The sequence below is a fragment of the Festucalex cinctus genome, chromosome 4 (assembly GCF_051991245.1).
Source record: "Festucalex cinctus isolate MCC-2025b chromosome 4, RoL_Fcin_1.0, whole genome shotgun sequence".
NCBI lineage: Eukaryota > Metazoa > Chordata > Actinopteri > Syngnathiformes > Syngnathidae > Festucalex > Festucalex cinctus.
This window is the reverse complement of record NC_135414.1, coordinates 19160122-19179951: the sequence shown is the minus strand read 5'-3', so window position 1 is coordinate 19179951 and position 19830 is coordinate 19160122. Positions and strand designations below refer to the sequence as shown.

Genomic DNA, 19830 nt, shown 5'->3' with positions numbered 1-19830 from the left:
AAACCCACCAGGTGAAAGCGGTGAATGGAGAAAATTTTCAGCGGCGCACAAGAAAAGGGTGAATCTACTCAGACTGATGTTCTGTGGTGACCTTCAGCAATAATGAATGGAAAAATGCTTTTATCCAGGAAGAAAACATTGCATTCTTCGCGGTGATCAAAGAAGGGAGGCCTTGAAGTTGATCAAATGCTTTCAACATTAGAACATGATCTTTGACAACTTCAAAATGGTTATTTTTGTTTCAGAGATAAAAGAGTTGATTTACTGAAGGCATTCATGTGGGAAAATGGACGCAAACTTGATTGCTAATACATAACAGATTTGGAAGCCGATCTACTAACCGAGTACAACCAGAATTGCATCTCCAAATGTGCTATATTGACGTGCATTGTGGGAGGAATATGTGCAAATAGATGAATTTAGCGCACACAGTGTGATTTATCAAACTTGTGACAAATACCCATGGCTGATTTTACATCTTTAAACGTTGTTGTGTCTGAAAGTCGGGCACTAATGCTCTCACTTTGTGTAACTATGATGATGAGAACAAATGGAAACATTTTCGAAATGCCAGAATTAAAATGTCAACATATTGTTTATTCAGTATTGTGATTTGAAGATGTGATTGAAGGCGGACTTTAAACGTTTTTCATATTGAAGCATTATTGTGTTCAGTTGAATTCTGAGACAGTAGTTGGATTGAATTTTATTGGATTAAGAGTTGTGGCTGGTGTGTTTTTGTTTTGATAGTTGCCGAAAAAACGAAAAGCAAAGTCTATGTGTACATATCTGGAATATGCAAAGGACATGACAAGGAATGGAGATTGGACATCATGATAACCGTCTGGGAGTCAAAATTGGAGTTGTGTCAACAGTATTTCAACAACATGATCATATCTCTCGCCCATCAGATCTGTGATCCCTTGTGGGTGTCACCGTTTCCATGGGTACACAAACCGCGACTAATCATTGCTGCCTGATTGACTGTAACAGCATAGTGCAGCCTTCTCAACCTCTTAAATCACAACACACTTGATGTGCCTTTATAAAGATCACAGAACTGCATTTAAAATCTTTTTCAGTTTCAGGTTTTTCTTGGAATACTTCTGAACATAATACACTACAATTAGTATTATAATGAGGCTGTGACCAAAGTAGTCTGAGTCTTGTGATAACTTTTGGATGTTATAAATTATAGTACGTATGCATTTCATTCCATGGAAGTTGGAAGTGGAGACTTAAGTGATTCAATCCACCTCATGATATCGCCATCATGCCACAATAGAATGTACCAAAATGTTATATACAGTAACTATGCATGAGATTGAAGAAGAGGCAGTCTTCTTTCATGAAGGACTACAAAAATCAGTGAACAATTGCTGTTGATTTGCTGAAATCAGAGGATTTGTACAGTTTTTAATTGGCTCCAAACGATTACTCGATTATTAAAATAGTTGTCCATTAATTTGATAATCGATTACTTGTCGATTAATCTTGACAGTTCTACTATCATCATGACTAAAACAAAAAACACATTTATGGTGCTTTTATCTTCCATGGAGGTTAGAGTGAAGGTTATCAAGTAAAGATGATGTCGCTCAATTCACAGACTTCTCGATTCATCTCCCAATTGTCGATCAGGGTCCGAAGCGTGGTACCATTTGCACTTGCAATACTCCATCTCTTGCTGACTGCCACACGATCTTAATTGGGCATGTTAATGACCCAATTCCACATTATGAAGCGTCCTATTTGTGCAAATGTGATCGCTGATAATGGATAGTTATCGATCGGCAATACTGGCATTCAACATACTCCGATTCGCGCATTAGCCTGGCATTGATTGCTGGCCGTACTGCCTGTGTGCAATGCTGAGAATCGATCTGATTCCTAATGTGTGGTTCATGCTTGACCATTATAACCATCCATTATCACACTTGCTATCCAGAGGCTTGTCACTGAGGCCTGCTGGGAAATTGTCAAACGGTCATGGTGGTGACTGGGAGACAGAGACGGATAGATTCTCCCACTTTTTGTCATCTTGCATAATTGGCTGGACATTCCCTACCCTGTAGTGTGTATGTATATATATATATATATATATATATATATATATATATATATATATATATATATATATATATATATATATATATATATATATATATATATATATATATATATATATATATAAGCTGAAACTAATTAAAACTAATTAAAACTAAACGAAAACTAAGCATTTATTAAATAACTAAAACTAATACAAACTAACAGAACCCCCTTGAACACTAATTAAAACTAACTAAATTTAAAAAACAAAACTCAAAATGAAATCAAAATGAAAATTCCAAAACTATAATAATAACCCTGGTGGGCACATACAATCTCTATATTTTGAGTCTAAGTTGTGGTCACTGGAGGTCCAAAGTTTTGTGTGGAGATCCATCATCATAATACAGCGAGGCAGTTTAATAACACTGCTGCGGACTCCTGAGAAAAGTAAGACATTTACTTTGTATTTTATAAAACATGGGCCACGTCGGGGTGTAGACAGACGACCCCAGTTAACCTCCATCCACAAATTATGCCGTATCATACCTCAAGTCAGAATTAAATATTCTCTTTGGGAAATAAAAGCAACAGCAAAATGTGCTGTTGGACTGCTGATTTTCTGTTGGATAGTTCTTATAGGCTTCTCGTTTTTATTTTGTATTGGTAAATACTTGCTTTGCCCCTCACTGCATCGAGTTGCCAATTGTAGTTTCGTATGGAATCATCAAAAAATAAAAGTTTGGCATTTTTTTTTCTGCAAATTTTTGTTTTGTTACATCACGCTAAAATGATTTGTACATGGACATCCACCAATGTTAGTTAAATGTCACCGGCTAAAGTTTAACTTCGAGCAGGCAATTTTTGTAGCCAGATTTGAGCAGAGTTCTGACTGCATATTTGGCCATTCTTCTCGGCAGAAATGATTATTTAAATTAGAGGATTCAGACGATCCAGACGAAAACACTTAATGGAAAAACCTTGACTGAGAAATACTGATTGAGAGAATAAAGATCAATTTGATCAAATAAGAGTGACGAGACAAACTAAGAGTAAGTCATACATCATCATCACTAGTGACATAGCAACTGCATGTAAACTATAAATATCACGAGACATAGCAACTGCATAGCAACTGACAACATCAACATCATAGTAACGAAATGACCCCATGACCTAGCCCAAAACAGTTATAACAAAAATAATTCAAGCTTATGCACTTGCATTTAGAACTCATTTGAAGATGCGCTTGGAAAAAAAGTGGTTCAAAACAAAAGCAAAGAAAAATAAACGTAAAAGTAAATCTCAAAACAAAACTAGGGTCAATATAAATTTACAAGGTTTTGTTCTTAGTCATTCTACTTTTTTTTTTTTTTTAATATGTCCTCTTCAGCTGCTTGCTCATGCAGAATGATGGACCTGTTTGTCTTTTTATGCTGCAGCAGTTTTTTGGGCAACAGGGGAGTATAAAATCCTCCCAGTGTGCTTGTTTGTTTTGTGATATTTATTGGAAAATGCAGTCGGACAGAACGCGGCTTTTGAGGGGACAGACAGAGAGAAAAGAGCGAAAAGAGCCAAAACAAAGGGAAAAGAAAGAACAATGGCAGAACAGCACCGTACATAATTAGCATCATGTGACATAATAACCTGTAATGGAAACGCTGTGCCACACCCTGTGAGGAAACAACACAAGTCGCAAGTAGGATAGGATAGGACAGGATAGGACAATAGTGGAATGGGTCTGCCAGTGGTTATTAGTGTGGCTATTAGGGATAGACCGATTATTAGCTAGGCTGGTGCCGATATTTGGCATTTTGACAAATATCCTTTTTACGAATCTGAAGGCCAATAAAGCTGGTATGTCACTGAACAGTGAATGCGTGCAAATGAAGCGAATTTGTTTTTTTTTTTTTGGGGGGGGGGGGGGGGGGATTGTAAGATGCTCACAGACTGTTGTTACTTGTCAAAAAAAAATTAAAAAAAAATCTTTCGAAACGTTTTACGAACCCTGACGAAAACCCCAAATTAGCTCCATTCACATGCATTTGTCACTTAGTGAGATGCAGGAGGGAACTTAAATTTCCACTTTATAAAAATTACACTTAAAAAAAAAAAAAAAAAAAAAAAAAAGATATTTTGGAAAACTTTATTTCCATTAGAAGAGTTTAGAGATCTATTTATTTGCTTTGGAAACTCCCTGCAATTTTTATTTTTTTAAACATATCTGTCAATATAGTTTAATATAATTCCTGTCATTTTTGCTGAAAACGCCTGAAAAAGATGCACCCAAAGTAAACGAAGCTGTTCTTGAACCATTTGGACTATCAGCATAATTTTGGTCTCTTTTTAAAGATAACTCTTTGAATTTTTCTCCCTAACAGTCAGAATCTGTTTAAGTGCAACTGGCACTGACTAATAAAAGTTTGAATACAAAAAAAAAGACGGATTTTATGTTTGTCTAAATATTTTTCACAAAATGTGCCTTGAAAATGAATGTGGAATTTCGTGCTAGACTGGAAAACACTACAATATGAAAGTTTGAGGTCTTCCCTAGTTCCAGTTCAAGTTTGACAATATTATTACAGAAAATGAGCATTTTACACAGGTTTTTCTAAAACATGGTTCCAGGCGAAATAAAGGGTGCCATTTGATTGACATTTGAAAACCTGTGTCAAGTCTAAAAAAATTATTTTAAAATAAGAAGTTGTTGTTTTGTTTTTTTTAAACGCTAGTATTTTATCTTTTAACTGTAAATGAATATTGGCTTGAAAAATCGGTTAATGGCCTCCTTGACTAGGAATAATCTGTATCGGTATTAACCCTGAAAATAAAACATGTTGGTCTATCACTCGTGGCTATGTAGTACTTAAATCTGCTGTAGGTACTCTCGAGTACAAATGAGAAGACAGTCCGGGGAGTTAACGTAAAATCTGTCAGTGTGCTTGGCCCCACATCAAGTGACTAGATGGTGACCATTATCTCTGCTCCATCTATATAGAGTATGACCCTCAGTGTGATGTCATGCATGAAAAATTAGAGAGGCTGATGAAGGTGAGGGAGGGGCGTTGGATACGGGGCCCAACCTCAACTGTCCTAACCTGCATTCAAAATAAAAACTTTCTTTCTTTAACGGGTGGTTGCAATCATTTAGCTTACGTGCGTGTGTATAAAGCATTTTACCTGCTAGCACACATTACAATGAATACTGTTGTGAAGATCTAGAGAGTTCCTTCAGACTTTTTGCTCCATGCGCACGCGGCCGTTTAATCGACTAAACATCTTTGCTCTGTATCGCGTGGAAAGTTTGATGTGGCAAGAAGCCCACTTGTAAATCATGAATATTGGATGAGACGTGCGGCAGATGAGCCGGGGCCCTCCAGTCAGACCTGGCATTAATTAAATATCAATTGGCCACGCTTCCGTACCTTATTTCATGCCACATTCACACCTTCTCGGAGAATTTTGAAGTGGAGTTAAAAAGAGTTGCAGTTTCTTATCATTTGTCGAACAGTTCAGCAAAGTCACGATGCTCGTCATGACACGGGATTTCTATCGCTCTTGATTTCAAATGAGGGTGGGGACCTCAAATTTGGCTTTCTTGGACTGATTGAGATGAGGTTTAATTATGCTAAATTAATGATGCTAAATGCTAATCAGCTATCTTCATAAATATTTCATGCTGTTTGTATAAAATAGGATTATTATATGACTCGATTGCACATTTACTCAAAAGGTAAACATTCATTCTGAATCTGTTAGTGGTGTATGATCCTGCAAATTTTGGTATCGATCCAATATCAAGTAAATACAGGGCCAGTATCACAGATACCAATATTGATATTGATACCTTTTGAATTAAAAAAATAAGGTAACTGTATCATTGAATTGCTTATTCTCGATCAAATTTCAACCTTCATTCACTGCCAGCCATTTTAGAAAATTTTAAAATTTTCAATACTCACGTGATATTACATTCAATAATTATATGTAAACCGAATCTACCAAATGACAGAATAGACTCCCTACTTTTTGCCCCGCCCCGTTCTTTTATAATTGACAGTAGAAAAATGTAGGTTTGCCAAAATACAGCCATTTCTCCCATGGACTCTGAAACTGTGTTTATTTCCTATAAAATGGGGCAATGATGTCATCTACCGGTGGTTGGGCATCAGTAAAGTTGTTTCCAAGTTTGATATTTACAGTGGATCATAATCAGATTTACCCCAATTTAGCACTGCTCTAAAAAATACAATTGACAAGTATACTTGTCAAAGGCAGTGAATGAGTAAAGTGTTTTTGTGTTGTTTCTTTTTTTTAAATGACAAAATTAGGACAGTTAATTGATAAATAGAAAATACTTTATCGACGTTTCCCTCCAGAAACATTCCAACCATGACAAAATATTTTTTAAACGATCTTAAACAAAGTGCACAAAGTGGTCATATGAAAAGAAATTTAAACAAATACTTTATCACATACTGTTCAGAAACTACAAATACAAAAATGTACTAAAAACACTTTTTTTTCAACCTAAATAAACAAGATGTTAAGATTGACTAGATTGATATGTTAGTGCCAGTATCGATATCAATATCGATAATATCATATTTGGATTACCTCAACAATCTGTACAAGTCAAGTGTCACAAATTCTGTAGCTTTGATCAGTGACGTTATTGTGCAGTTCTCGCAAAACCAATTATGACGTCTCATCCCTGCAATATTATCTTCACCAGTCAGAAAGAAGACACTAAAATATCAGTATTCACAAAACGTGTGTTGTTTTGAATTCACTATTGAATTATTTTCAGCAATTTCTGCGTCTACATGAACATCTTGCGGAAGGAAACATCAGTCAGTGTTGTCCAATGAGCTGACAAGTAAATGCCATAAAGTATTATTATGAAGGATTTCCTTTTCAGCTATTCTTCCATTTGGCAATTATACACGCATTATTATTTATAGGAGTTGTTGCTAAGCTTGTCATCAATGAGTTGTGGTTGTGTTGTAGCGAAATACTGCATTTCATCTTAATCTGCAAATTGAATTTGAGCTTTAAAAGGCAGATTGTTTTGCCTTTGTCTTTATCTCGAATCCTTTTTGCGTTGCCATAATTTGCAACTGCAACATCGGGCAGTAGAACTTTTTAGTATTTTAGTATCTTTCACACTTTCAACTATTTCATCTTGTGAATTATTCATTGTTAGTTGTAGTCCTTCCCTCTAGGCATACTGTCAAGTGCAAATCCCTTGTTAACAAAATAGCTAAAACTAAGATTGAAAACCATTTCGATGATGAAATAAAAATAAAAATGGACATTAAAAAAAGAAAAGAAAAGTTAGAGTTCTGTTACATTGCACTTATTTTAATTTTATGTATGTACTGTTATGCAGCACTTTGTTTTTTGGGTGGTTGTTTTAAACATGTTTTTAAATTAATAATTTTGTTGAATTTTTACTACACAATACTGTTTTGTTTTTTTTAAATCTTGCACACAATAATAAAAAAGAAATGCATAAAAAAATAATACTGAAGCAAATAATACCTAAACTAAAATGAAGCATTTTCAGGGAAAAAAACTAAACAAAACTTAAAAATAAAACTAAGTCAATTAAAATAAACAAAACTCAAAACAAAATAAAAAGTATGAAAATTGCTAAACCATTACAACCCCGCACAACGCTACACAACGTGTACGTACTTTACTTTTTGGCTTCCGGCAGTCAGTGGAGTCGCTGCTGATCTGCCGTCTCGTCACTGACTTTTTATAGAAAGTCAGCAGCCCTTTTCACCTTGGAGTCCCTTTGATGAGGTCCAAGGGATTGTCCTAATCCTGAGAGGGAAGTCCAGAGGGTGATTTTTCCTTGCTGAGGGGCTGAAGCCACTTAATGGATCACAAAGTTAATCATCTACTGGGGAAGCCCGATTGAGCTTCAGGAATTGGTTCTGCCATCTGAGGTCTTTTTGGGGCAGACGGGCACGTTCTGTCACGTATGCCTGGTTACCATTTTATAAACATTTCAAAGTATTTTATGGTGAGATGGAGACAGTGAAGCGACTTTTATTTATTTATTTTTTTCCAATGCATGACATTTGTGTGCGCTCAGAGTCCTGATGCGCCTGCAAGTGTTTGATGTCCGCAGAGTGGTTGCCTGGGCATGCCGAGATAAGCATGCCAATTCAAATCCTGATTTGTTCTCACAGAGGGAGGATTTGAATAGAATTCCAAAAAATGACTCATGAGATGTGTGACTTTTTTCTTTGAGGCTTTAAGTGTCGTATTTTTTGGACTATAAGTCAAACTTTTTTCATAGTTTGTCCGGTTCTGCAACTTGTGCTCTGGGACGACTTGCATCTGATAAAATTAAAGCTCGGACTTGCGCCAAAATGACTATTTTTTTTCACATCCATGTGATTTATCTTGAAATTAGAGATTGGATTTGTTTCTGATTTGTTTCTGCCAAGAATACTTTAATAATCAGATTTTAACAATGATGTCATTGAGAACATTGAAGAAAGTTTTGAGGACATTTCACCAGTTTATTATAAAAATAATAATAATAATAATAATCAAGGCTTGAGGAACGAACCCACTTACCTTCAGGTTAGGAGACAGCCACTCTACCACCTGAGCCATGCATTTCCTGCTGTGTGTTAGTGTATTGATTGTGTCAGGTGGAATCCTTGTACCTCCAAGAGTGCCGTTTTTAGTCTCATTTTGGACACACTAGTAATGCAGTATTGTGGCAAAACAGTAAGAGTGGCATGACTCAGGTGGTAGAGTGGCTGTCTCCCAAGCTGAAGGTCATGAGTTCGTTCGTTAACTCTTGAGTAACTGCTTCTTCTTCTTCTTCTTTTTTTTTTTTTTTTTTTTTTTTTAAATAAACTGCTAAAATGTACTCAATACTCTCCTTGTAAAATTTACTTATAATTTCTGAGTGAAAAGCCTTTCAAGTAAATCTTACTTCTTTTTTTTCTACATTCCATTTCACAGTTCTTAGGGAAGACGTTAAGTTTAAAAACAAGCATTTCTTTCTTCCTGTTTGTTTAAATGACCTGAGAGTAAAGTCGGACATGCAGACTCACCAGATGCTGTATTTTCATTTTATTTATTTTTTTAACCTCCTGGCTCACTCGCAGCTTCTGCCAGTTCTTCATCCTCAGCATGGCGAAGAGCTATCAGTGGCTTAATCAACCATAAGCAATTCCACAGCTGGTCTGATGAATTTGGGCCATGCCTGTTGCTGTGCGGTCCCAGGAAATAAAGCTCAGAGACGTCCGTGTTTATCGAAAGGTTAATGGAAGGTTAATAAGAAGGGAGATCGGAACACATTTAGAAACTTTATTATGGAAACTGTGTTTTCTCCGAAGAGTTACATCAGAAGCGGGTAGGGTGCGATCATGCTAATTAGCGAATCATCTCTTTGCGCATTCAAGGAAAGTGTTTTGATTTTTTATCAAGGTGTTTCATTAAAATCTCATAAAACACTGCTGTTGCGCTTGAAATTGTTTTTTTTTTTTGTTTTTTTTTTTAGTTATTATCATCAACACCTTTAAGAATGTGTTGCCTGAATGCGTTGTTATGAGTGTCTCGTCATCACTTATTGCAGTTGCAGATTTTCCACATCGTTGAAGTCTTACAGTCAAATAGTACCTTATGTTCAGTCAACAGTCACCTTGTATGAAACCAGATGATGAAAATTAATCACAAAATCTCACCGCTTCATCTGGAACGGAAACATTTAGATTGAAAGTTGCAGGAAAAAAAATATATTTCAATCACTTTTTAAGCGCTTCTAATCTTCTTTTATTCAAGCGCACATTCATACATGAGCACATCCTTTGGCATCGCGACACGGATTGGTGAAGGCCATAACAGCACAATGACCTTGTGCTTTTCATATCTATTTGGCTTTTTGACTGAACCTTCCTGAGGGTTGAAATAAAAGTGGAGAACGGCGAGCCACATGCGTCCATCTGATCTGGCCCGTTATGTGTTTTTTGTGTTTTTTTTTTTGGTTTTGCTGTGTGGAGGAAGGCGCTGCGCATTAAACATTTACGACCTTTTCTCCTTTTGTTAACACTCTTTGAATCTTTCTGTTACAATATTAATGCAACTGTTTTCAACGTGTCTTTTATAACTTGACAGAAATTGTTGTTTGCCTGTAAAACTGTTTTGAAGCAATTTGGGAATAGATGTTTTTCCAAATGGCATAGCTCCTTCATAGTTATTAATAATGAAACTATGTGTTATGTTGATGTATTTGGCCAGCATTCTAAAAGGAAAACTAAGTAACATTGTGTGTAGAATAGGATTGTATTGGTATGTATCAATCCAAGGGTGAAATTAGTGTACTGTATTTCCTTTTTTTTTTTTTTTTTTTTTTTTTTTTTTTTTACACCAACTGACCTTTGTTTCCCCTCCATCTTCGACCTTATTAGGGCCCGAGCAGCATTTGCTGCAAAGTCCCTATTGTTTGCTTATTTTTAACTATTATTATTATTATTCTCCGAAATGAATCGGACTTTTGAGACCGTAAACATGAACGAAAACTCACCAAACTTTGCACGTCGAGCCTGGCGTAAAATGATATTTTTAAAGCTGATTATTTCGTTGCACGCTGTTGCCGTGGTGACGCGCTGTTTTGCAGAGACGAATTAGGGATGTAACGATTCACTCAGGCACAATTTGATTTTTGATTTTCAGTTTTCGATTTTCGATTTGATTCAATTTTTTTTTGTTTTTTTTTTGTTGCAAACTGACTAATTTGACAACCAAGTTATGTTTTTATGTTAACATCTACATCTGTCCGTATTACAAACATTAACGTTTTTTAACTTTATACAGTTTATTAAAACAAACACCTTGAAAATGAAATAATAATTTTGACTGTTTAATGACATTTTTGTCTTTTTATCAGTGCTTTGTGGTCAAGGTTAATATTCTGAAGTGTAAAAATGAGGCCCTCTACTGGACTAATAAGACACTATATCAGCAACACATATTTCACAGCGAGTGTAATTCATCGCGGCCACAGGCGATTAAACACACACGCGATAAAGTGCCTCATCAAGTAAACGAGGAGCCACTTACAAGATTTAAAACATGAAATTGATTACTTACAAAGAGCTATGCAAATTTTGACTGGCGTCTACAAAGACCCGACTAACACTACTGGATATCCGCAAAACGTGTCCAAAAAAAGAGTCCGGCTAGCAACGATGAAAAATTGCGCACGCATAACATGTAACTTGGCGTTGTGAATCGATGCTTTTATTTTATTTTTTTACATCAATGCATATTTTAAGCGCTTTACATTGGCATTAAATAAATTTTCGATGCATGGTTACACCCCTACAAATGATACTATTTTTACAGGTCGATACCAATGTGCACACACGAAACTTTGCACACACATAAAACCGAGCAAAAATGTTTCTATTTTAGAGGGTTCTTGTCCTATGTGACAGTACCGCAACATACTAGTACCCATCCCTTAACGTGGCCAGGGTTGCGAGGGCCCTTTATAGCTGCTTGCAGCTCTAGTTCCTTTATGAATTGTTTTCAGATAACAATTTGAGCTATTTTTATGGACAGCATCCTCCTCGAGTAAAAAGAACACCTGGACACAGGTGTAGAGGCAGAACGATGACTTTTGCAGTCCGATTTGTATTCCGTCGGCGTTCGTGCAACCTGAGTCTGAGTGACTGGCGGTCGTATTGACTGCTCTGAGGATGTAATAGAGGCTGGGGTGATGGGATCCAGGACATGAACACTCTCACTGTGGCATGTGCGGCAGAGCTGTAGAGGATATGAGCAAAGCGCTTAATCATTCTGTTGGCCCCATGCAGAGATGTGCAGGCCTCTCTCTCTGTGTTTTAGAATAATGCTGCGCCCTTGAATTAGATTCCATTGATCTGCTCTGTGCTATAATTGCACACCAACAGGATGGATGCTTGTTTTATTGGGGGGTGAGTCCAGACATTTGAAATCCTTTCGCTGCAGAAGGTAAATTAACTCAGATGAAAGACAGACTGGCCTGATTGAAAGACTGGCCTGGTTTAGTTTTCTATACCATGTAACATTCGGCACTTGATTTTATTATACTTCCTTTGGTTGGTTGTATTGTAATTTACATTTTTTTACGTTCGACTTTCTTATCCAAAAATAAGTTTGTTTGCATCATAAGACATTGACGTATAAAGATAGTCACAAACTTTATGAACACTGGCTTTGTTCTTGATGTCAACAAAATTAGGCAATGTTTTTGATGTCTTCAAAAGAAAACTTCAAAGAAAATTGTCCTTACAAAACCTTATCGTTAAACAGTGTCGCCTACGTAAACAAACTTGACAGATTATACACTCACAAGACACTCCAGTACTGTAGATGAAATAAACGAATCTGCCTTTATGGATATAAAATGGCTGTTATTGACGATAGGGTTTACGTGACAAAATGTTTTTAATTGCTGTCTGCAGTGGAAGTGGAACAACACAAATCCATACTGAGAGGTGTTATCAATAATTGGGATGCTTTATTCTGCTATGAGAGGGGCAAACTTTATACACACTCTGTTAATGAAAGAAATAAAATAATAATAATAATAATAATAATAATAATAATAATAATAATAATAATAATAATAATAATAATAGAAATATAATTTAAAAAATCAATGTCTGATTTTCATTGGCTAATTTTCTATCTATTTTTAGTTATTATAACTAATATTTTTTCTTTTTTCTATTATTATATATTCTATTTTATTTATTTTACCAGCAATTGCATCTATAATGAACTCCCTCTATTCTTCCGCAAACGGCGAAAATGCACCTATAATTGATAGCCATTATAACCGCATTGAAAAAAGAAATACAATGTAACCTAATAGGGGTGAGTGGTCGTCTCTTAAAGCCATTTAAATGCTGTGATCTTAGTGAGGCTCCACCGTTGCCACGGAAACGGCCAGCTCCATCTTAAGCTCCAATTTGTTATCAATACTACAGTTAGCACGCTTCCTTTTCTCGTCTCCGCTATGTTTGGATAACATGGTGAATGGCTTGACAAATAACATCTGGATACTTAACTGTGTCAAAAATCAGTGTTGAATGTTCGAGAGACGTCGAAGCTAGTGCGCAAGTTAACAGCTGCTATGGAGTTTCTTTCTTTCTTTCTTTCTTTCTTTCTTTCTTTCTTTCTTTCTTTCTTTCTTTCTTTCTTTCTTTCTTTCTTCCTTCCTTCACCCCAAATTCTTGACTAAAATGGTAAATGGACTGCTTTTTATCGACACCATATATTGTTAAATGAATACTTCTGTGGCAGTGAACCTATACTGACCAACATTTGAAATCTTGGACACTTCTCATATTGGAAGTCATTGGATGGATTTGCTGTATTGGATAATGGAAATAGTGGAAACACTCCACATGTAGTGGTTATCATTAGTGATACAACGAACAAAAAGCATTTCAGGCTGGGTCAAAAAGCGATACCAACTCACAATATCTCAACATTGCTTGCTTGTTTTCTTGCATGTGTATTAGCTGCTAATCATATTCTATGTCTGGTTGTGTCTTGGAGGGGCTACCAAACCGAGAGGCTCTTGTTACTGTTTGAAGCACACTTAAACGCGGATTCCGATGGCATTCCTCTTCATGCATCACTCACTTTTGCATTCAGGTGTGCACACATACATCAGGCACTGCTTTGCAATCAATATATGAAGCACATCAAAAAAATAAAAAATAAATAAAAATCGGACACTTCTAGATTGACTCAATATTGAAGAGGAGGAAAAAGCACAAAAAAAAGAAGATAATTCACTGGCAAATTAATGGATTTTTGGAGATAAACACTGTTTATTCTGTATTCTCTGAATGTCATGTTATTTTCAATTGTTCTGCCTGCACTCAGACGTCCCTCCAAGTGGTCTCGGGTGGTTTCTTACTATTAAGCGTCTCTTCTCAGTTCATCTTGTTCCAGGGTAAACAAAACAAATGAAGGAGAAATCCACTGGCTTATAAATACGCACTTGTCTTTCTTGTTTACACTTGTCTTGCCTGCTGCTGACAAGTGATTAACTGTTTTTTGTTTGTAAATATATACCCAGTGGACACATCCTTAGATGCACCTTCACATATCCGTATTAACATCTAATTCAGGATATGGTCAATAACAACTTGCAAACAACAAGAAGCATTGCTAGGATAAGTTTGTCGTGAATCCACTTTGAGTTGGGACTATTTAGAAGTTTTGACAATTGGAATGACAATAAAACATAATAAAATGAAATGCTAATATAAATGTTTTCAACATATTCAGCAGGTCTCACAGAAGGAATAGTAGAGTTGCTCCAAAACGTGTTTCTTTATCTGCACTGCAATTTATCAAGCCTTAGATAAAAGAGAAGTGCTGCTCTTCTTTGCCTGCAGTGTGTCTCCAAATGTTAATACATTCCCACGCTGTAGCACAGCAGATTTCTTCTTTCTTGTTTTTGCAGTCACATAACACATCACCCATTTTGGGAAAGTATCTTTTTCCCCCCCCTATTTGTTAAAATAAGACAGTGTTGGAGCGACACAAACCTACCAATCGTTCTACAAATAGGTGATGATAAAAAGGAAGCTGAGGGAAAGGTGGTGGGGAGACTTTCAGGATCCACTTCACACAAACAGACTGAGCTCACCCAACACACACTCACACATAGGATTATAAAACCGAATTGTTGGTTTGTGCATCCTCTTCTTAATCACGCCTACGTAATCCTTCAAACTTTAGTTGTTTAGTACAGACTGATAAGATTTCTCTCAGGGTTGCGTTTTTTCCCCCGGCTGATTTCTGACGGCAGCAGTCTAATAATGTCAAATCACACAAAAATCAATGTGGTTAAATGGCGGTGAGCTTCCTCCCTCAGGCTGAAGTCTTCAGCAAGCTGTACATGATACTGTAATACCTTGACGTACAAGATTTTCCAGATCCGGTCACTGGGTGATTTTTGTCCATTTATTCTTTTGGCTTTGATATGTAAGCAAAAATGTTAAATATGGACGCTGATGGCAGTAAACTATAATATATAATATATGTTTAATCCTTAAAACTGCAGATATATACAGATTTATGAATCGTAGCTCTTTCTGCATGTACCGGTAGTTGTTTACTTGTAGAAATGAGAACATGGTTCCAATTATAAAATCATGATACCAGTTGACACTAAAACAACAACAACAGCAATCCACTCCAAAAGCAGTGGAGGTGATGATTAAGTTGGAATAATGTGACCCTGCATACTGGACCAGACCAGCTAAATATGGCAGACGTCTATACACATATACTGTAACATTGACCCTCAGACAACCACACAGAAAGAACTTTTCACCACTTTTCCCAACGGCAGTTAGTGTGCTATTGATCCTTTGTGGTCCAAGTCCTCAGGAATCAGTGCCTATTGATTTCACTTCAGTTGTAAGCCTCTTTTTCTGACCTATGTCTCTCTTCAGACTGGGCTTTATTGTCCAACCAACCTTTTCAAACATCCTAACCACTCAGCTGTGGCTTTACTAGTGCAAACTTGCAAAGTCTTTCTGTTAAACAAACTTGAAGCTAATATTAGCGAGCAAGCTAAACAAGCACTCGCTTTAGTTTTTGCGCTTTTGCAACAGACCAGTTTTTGTTGAGGTGAGAAATGAGAATGTACTTGCATTAATGACTTTGTGAGGTGAGGGCTAATGTCCAGCATGTGTCATAAATTATTTGGGCGGTACAAAAGCTGATAAATGAATTAATCCGAAAGTTAGCTTTGGTAAAGATTACAAAAAAAAAAAAAAAAAAAAAATCAATATAAGGTGTGGATGTTCACTGCTCTTTATGCGATGTTCAGGCAGGCCATCTGTGAGCTATATGTATTCAAATGGCTGTCCTGAGGACTGCTTGATAGTGGATCAATAGGTGTTTGATTTCAGGCCACATTCAGATGCTGCAGTGATCACGTTGTTTTTTCTTGTAATGACAATTTATGTTACGGAATTATCCAAGAATCAAAAATCAATGTGCAAGAGCAAAAAATGAAATTGATTGTGTACTCTCCTCAGGCGACTGGAATTTCAGGCAATATCATAAAAGTGTAACTGAAGATTGAATACAAAGCTTCTGCAGCTGGTCTCATTTCTTGCAATGTAGCCTTTATTGACTGTGAAAGGGTTAGGTAAGAATAATCCTGCTTTCGGCAGACTTATGATGCTCGGGTTTAAGCGTGTAACTCCAAAGTCCTCGAGCTGCTGGCCTTGTGTTGCCGTTTGCCCTCCTCTGTGAGGATGAACAAGATGAAGTCTGAGGTGTCCGGAGGAAACATCAGTAAAACACTTTGCTCGCAAGGGGTCTGTGAATTTCCTCCCGACGCACTTGGGCCTTCCAGAGAGGTGTAAACAGCAAGATGGATGCTGACAGCTCATGGGGGGCAGTTGTCCCAACTAAAACCTTTTGTTGGCAGGATGCAATTTAAAAAGCATATACTAACTGGGGTGTTGAGCCCAAGCTATTTAGGTGGGTGATAATGTCAAGATTAGAAGAAGCTTACTGCTGTCTTTATCTTTTTTTTCTTTTTTTAGGCAAAAACTGTTAAACTACCTAAAAAAAAAAAGTGCTCTCCATTTTACGGAAGCATATTCATTTGGGAAAAGAAACCTGGTTTTCTGTAGGAGCTTTGTTTTTTGTGTGTACATTTTTCTGTTTTCTGATTTTTTTGTGTGTGTGCGTTTTACTGCATTTTTTTGGCATAAAAAAATATATATATCAGGGAAAAAAACTATTCAGAAAAACTTGAGGGGAAACAAAATACTCAAAAAACAGAAAAAAATTTAAGAAAAACAGAGGGGAACTTATTTTTTTGAAAAACGGAAAAAAAAGAAAAATTGTTATCCACCATTAGCGAGTCTGCAACAATTCACTTAACAGAGGTTAAAAAAAAAAAAAACAGCACCAGCTTCTGTTTTTCTGAGTCATATCTTTCCGTTTTTTATTTAAATAATTTTGATGCCCTGTTTTCTGATTTTTTTTTCCTGTTCTTCTGAGTCATTTTTCCTGCTGTTTTTCCTGAATATTTTTTCCTCCCCGTTTTGACAAAAAAATATTCAGTAAAACATAAAAAAAATATTCAGAAAAAAAATTACACAAAAAACAAAGCTCCCTGAAAAAAATTAGTCAGAAAAACAGGAGTTTCCCCCCCCCATGTAAATACAACACGCTTCCGTACCTTTTATCATTTTAATCCATCTGGATTTTTCATCAGTTGGATTAGGAAAAAAAATTGTTTTTCAGAAAAGAACAAGTTGTGAACCGATTCAAATAATATAATAATAAAATCTTATTTGTGGTGTCTTTTCAGTGAATCCAGATGAATCAAGTGATCATAATCATCATCATCCACCGATAAAGGACTATAAATTGAAGGTCCCATCCAGGAGTGTCAGATTGACTGGATCCGTTGTCGCCATGATGATGCCTTGCTTTCATGTGCTCCTGACACTGTAACGGTTGCAGCCATCAACCTCAGAACTTGTTTCTAACCTTATTTATCAAATAAGGACATGTGACGCTTGAACACACGCAGTGCAGGACACGCAAGCGTTGCAACCAGGTGGAAACGTAAAGACATTACCTCATATTTTAAAGACGTTCTCCTGCTTATATTAACTGAAAGATTATTTTGTCAACTGACATCTCAATCTATATTTGTCAGCAATAACTATAGTATATTTTGCCACACGTATTGATTTAACTGTACTGTATTTCTGCACACTGCTTGTAGATACATGACCTGTAGATATACAAATATGCGCTTAATTGATGTTTTTAAAGATAAGTTTACTTTTGAATGATCTGCTGTATAAACATTTTGGAGAGCCAAAGTACTCAAGACAGATATTAGCACTTTGAGTGTTTTTATAAGTGGCGACATATTTAAATGAATATGCAATTTGCAAACAATGTTCTCAAAATTTTTAACAGGACATTTAAAATCTTTTCTTTTCCTGTTTTTTATGGTCTGTTTAACTTGTATACTTAAATTGTAACGATGAGGCTCGAAGAAGAGAGAGAAAAGTGGAAAGACATTTTATTTTTATATAAACATACTGTATACATATACAGAATATAGAAATAAATTAACTTCCGCCATCTTTCAGATTCTGGAAGGGAGCCGTTAGCTCTGGTAGTGTCTGCTAAAAAATAATCCAATCTGGTCAGCCTGTTACTTGACTATACTCCCAATATTCAATATTTAGATTGTGAGCTGCCAAGATTTTTTTTAATTTATTTTTTGCCTACAGAGAAATGGAAAATAATTTGTTTCACAAATGCCATGCATGTCGGGTGAATGGTTGAGGGAATATTGCTGTGCAATATGAAATGCATACTCTTTTGCTCAGACTGGAAGACTTAAGTGATCCAATAATAACATGACAGAAAACATGGAGTAACATTAACATCCAAAATGTCAACGATAACAGAAACATATTTTATCTTAGTTGCTCTTGTTGGAGCGATAACAACAAATATTGCTTCTTTTTAATATATGAATGTTGATTTCTTTGTGTGTCCTTACAGCACTTTTATTCACCTGCAGACTTTCCATTCCAGATTCAAATCAGCTCATTGATCGTCATGGTGATAGCCAAAGTCAATCCTGTCAGAGTTTGACGCTCATGTTTTGGCCCTGCAATTCTGCTATGCAGTATACTGTCTAAGGATTGTGGCCCTTTTCACTGGGGGAAATTCTCACAAGTATGACTTGAGAAAATTCCCTGACTGTAAATAATGGAAAATGACTTGAAAACTAATGCTCCCCAGTAAACCGTTGTTGCTGGAGAATGGTTCGAATGTAGATAGTGCTTGAATTTTCAAAGTCTTTTCTTATGAAATTCTCTTGAGCTATTCTGCCATCCCTAATTCAGTATACCGAGTGTAGCAAGTTTCACCAGCACACCAAAAATGTACATAGTACAGTATAGCCTGTATAAAGATTTTTACAGCTTGACACAGACTTCAGTTTACTGAGAGGAAGTTTTGGGGCATTTATTCACAAGGTCAGCGCAATAATGATTTTATTGACTATATTATAATATGTGTTATGTTCTTCTAATACATACAATTTTGTTTTTTGTTTAAAACACCCATCTTAAAACACCCACCCTTTTATTTTATTATTTTTATAAAGAAATGTGGTTTACCGTTATTGATTTTTAATATCCTGGTACCGTGTGATAAACAGAGCACTCATTTTGACCCTCCAATCAGACCTATTGTTAGCAAACACTGCCTGGGATCAGCAGGCAGGCTATTTGGTGCACACAAAATCCATACGTACAAAATAAACACTGTAACAAGTATAGTACTGATTTTACCATGAAAGGAAGATGTTTTCATGAGCAAAGTTTGATACATTTAAATGTTTTATTTTGATCTTCTGCCATATCCTGAAATCATACATTAACGGTATTTTAGTTTTTAACAATGACAATAAAAGATGATACAACAATTCCAGATGTTTTGCCGTCATTGTTCATTTCGAAAAATCGTGTGAAGAACTAGAGATGTGAAATTTCTGGAGAAATTGCGTGTGAATGCTGAAAGCTGAATGCTAATATTAGAATGCATGTGGAGTGCTGTGAGTGTTGTCATTGTTCTATGGAGCGATATTGTAAAAACAATGTGAAATGACATTGAATATCATGTTTGTTAAATAATTGGACGATTATTTGAAATTGAAGTTGGACAAAAATCTAC

General features: G+C 36.0%; 1 protein-coding gene across 1 annotated transcript in view; it reads left to right on the top strand.

Moving 5' to 3' along the window:
* The window catches only part of gpc5a (glypican 5a), an 86687-nt gene extending 67105 nt beyond the window's left edge, over positions 1-19582 (top strand). Inside the window, exon 9 of the mRNA XM_077519710.1 lies at positions 17432-19582. Within this exon, the coding sequence (XP_077375836.1) occupies positions 17432-17577 (146 nt within the window). The 3' untranslated portion in view covers positions 17578-19582. The remainder of the gene's footprint in view (positions 1-17431) is intronic.
* Positions 19583-19830: the final 248 nt, after the last annotated feature.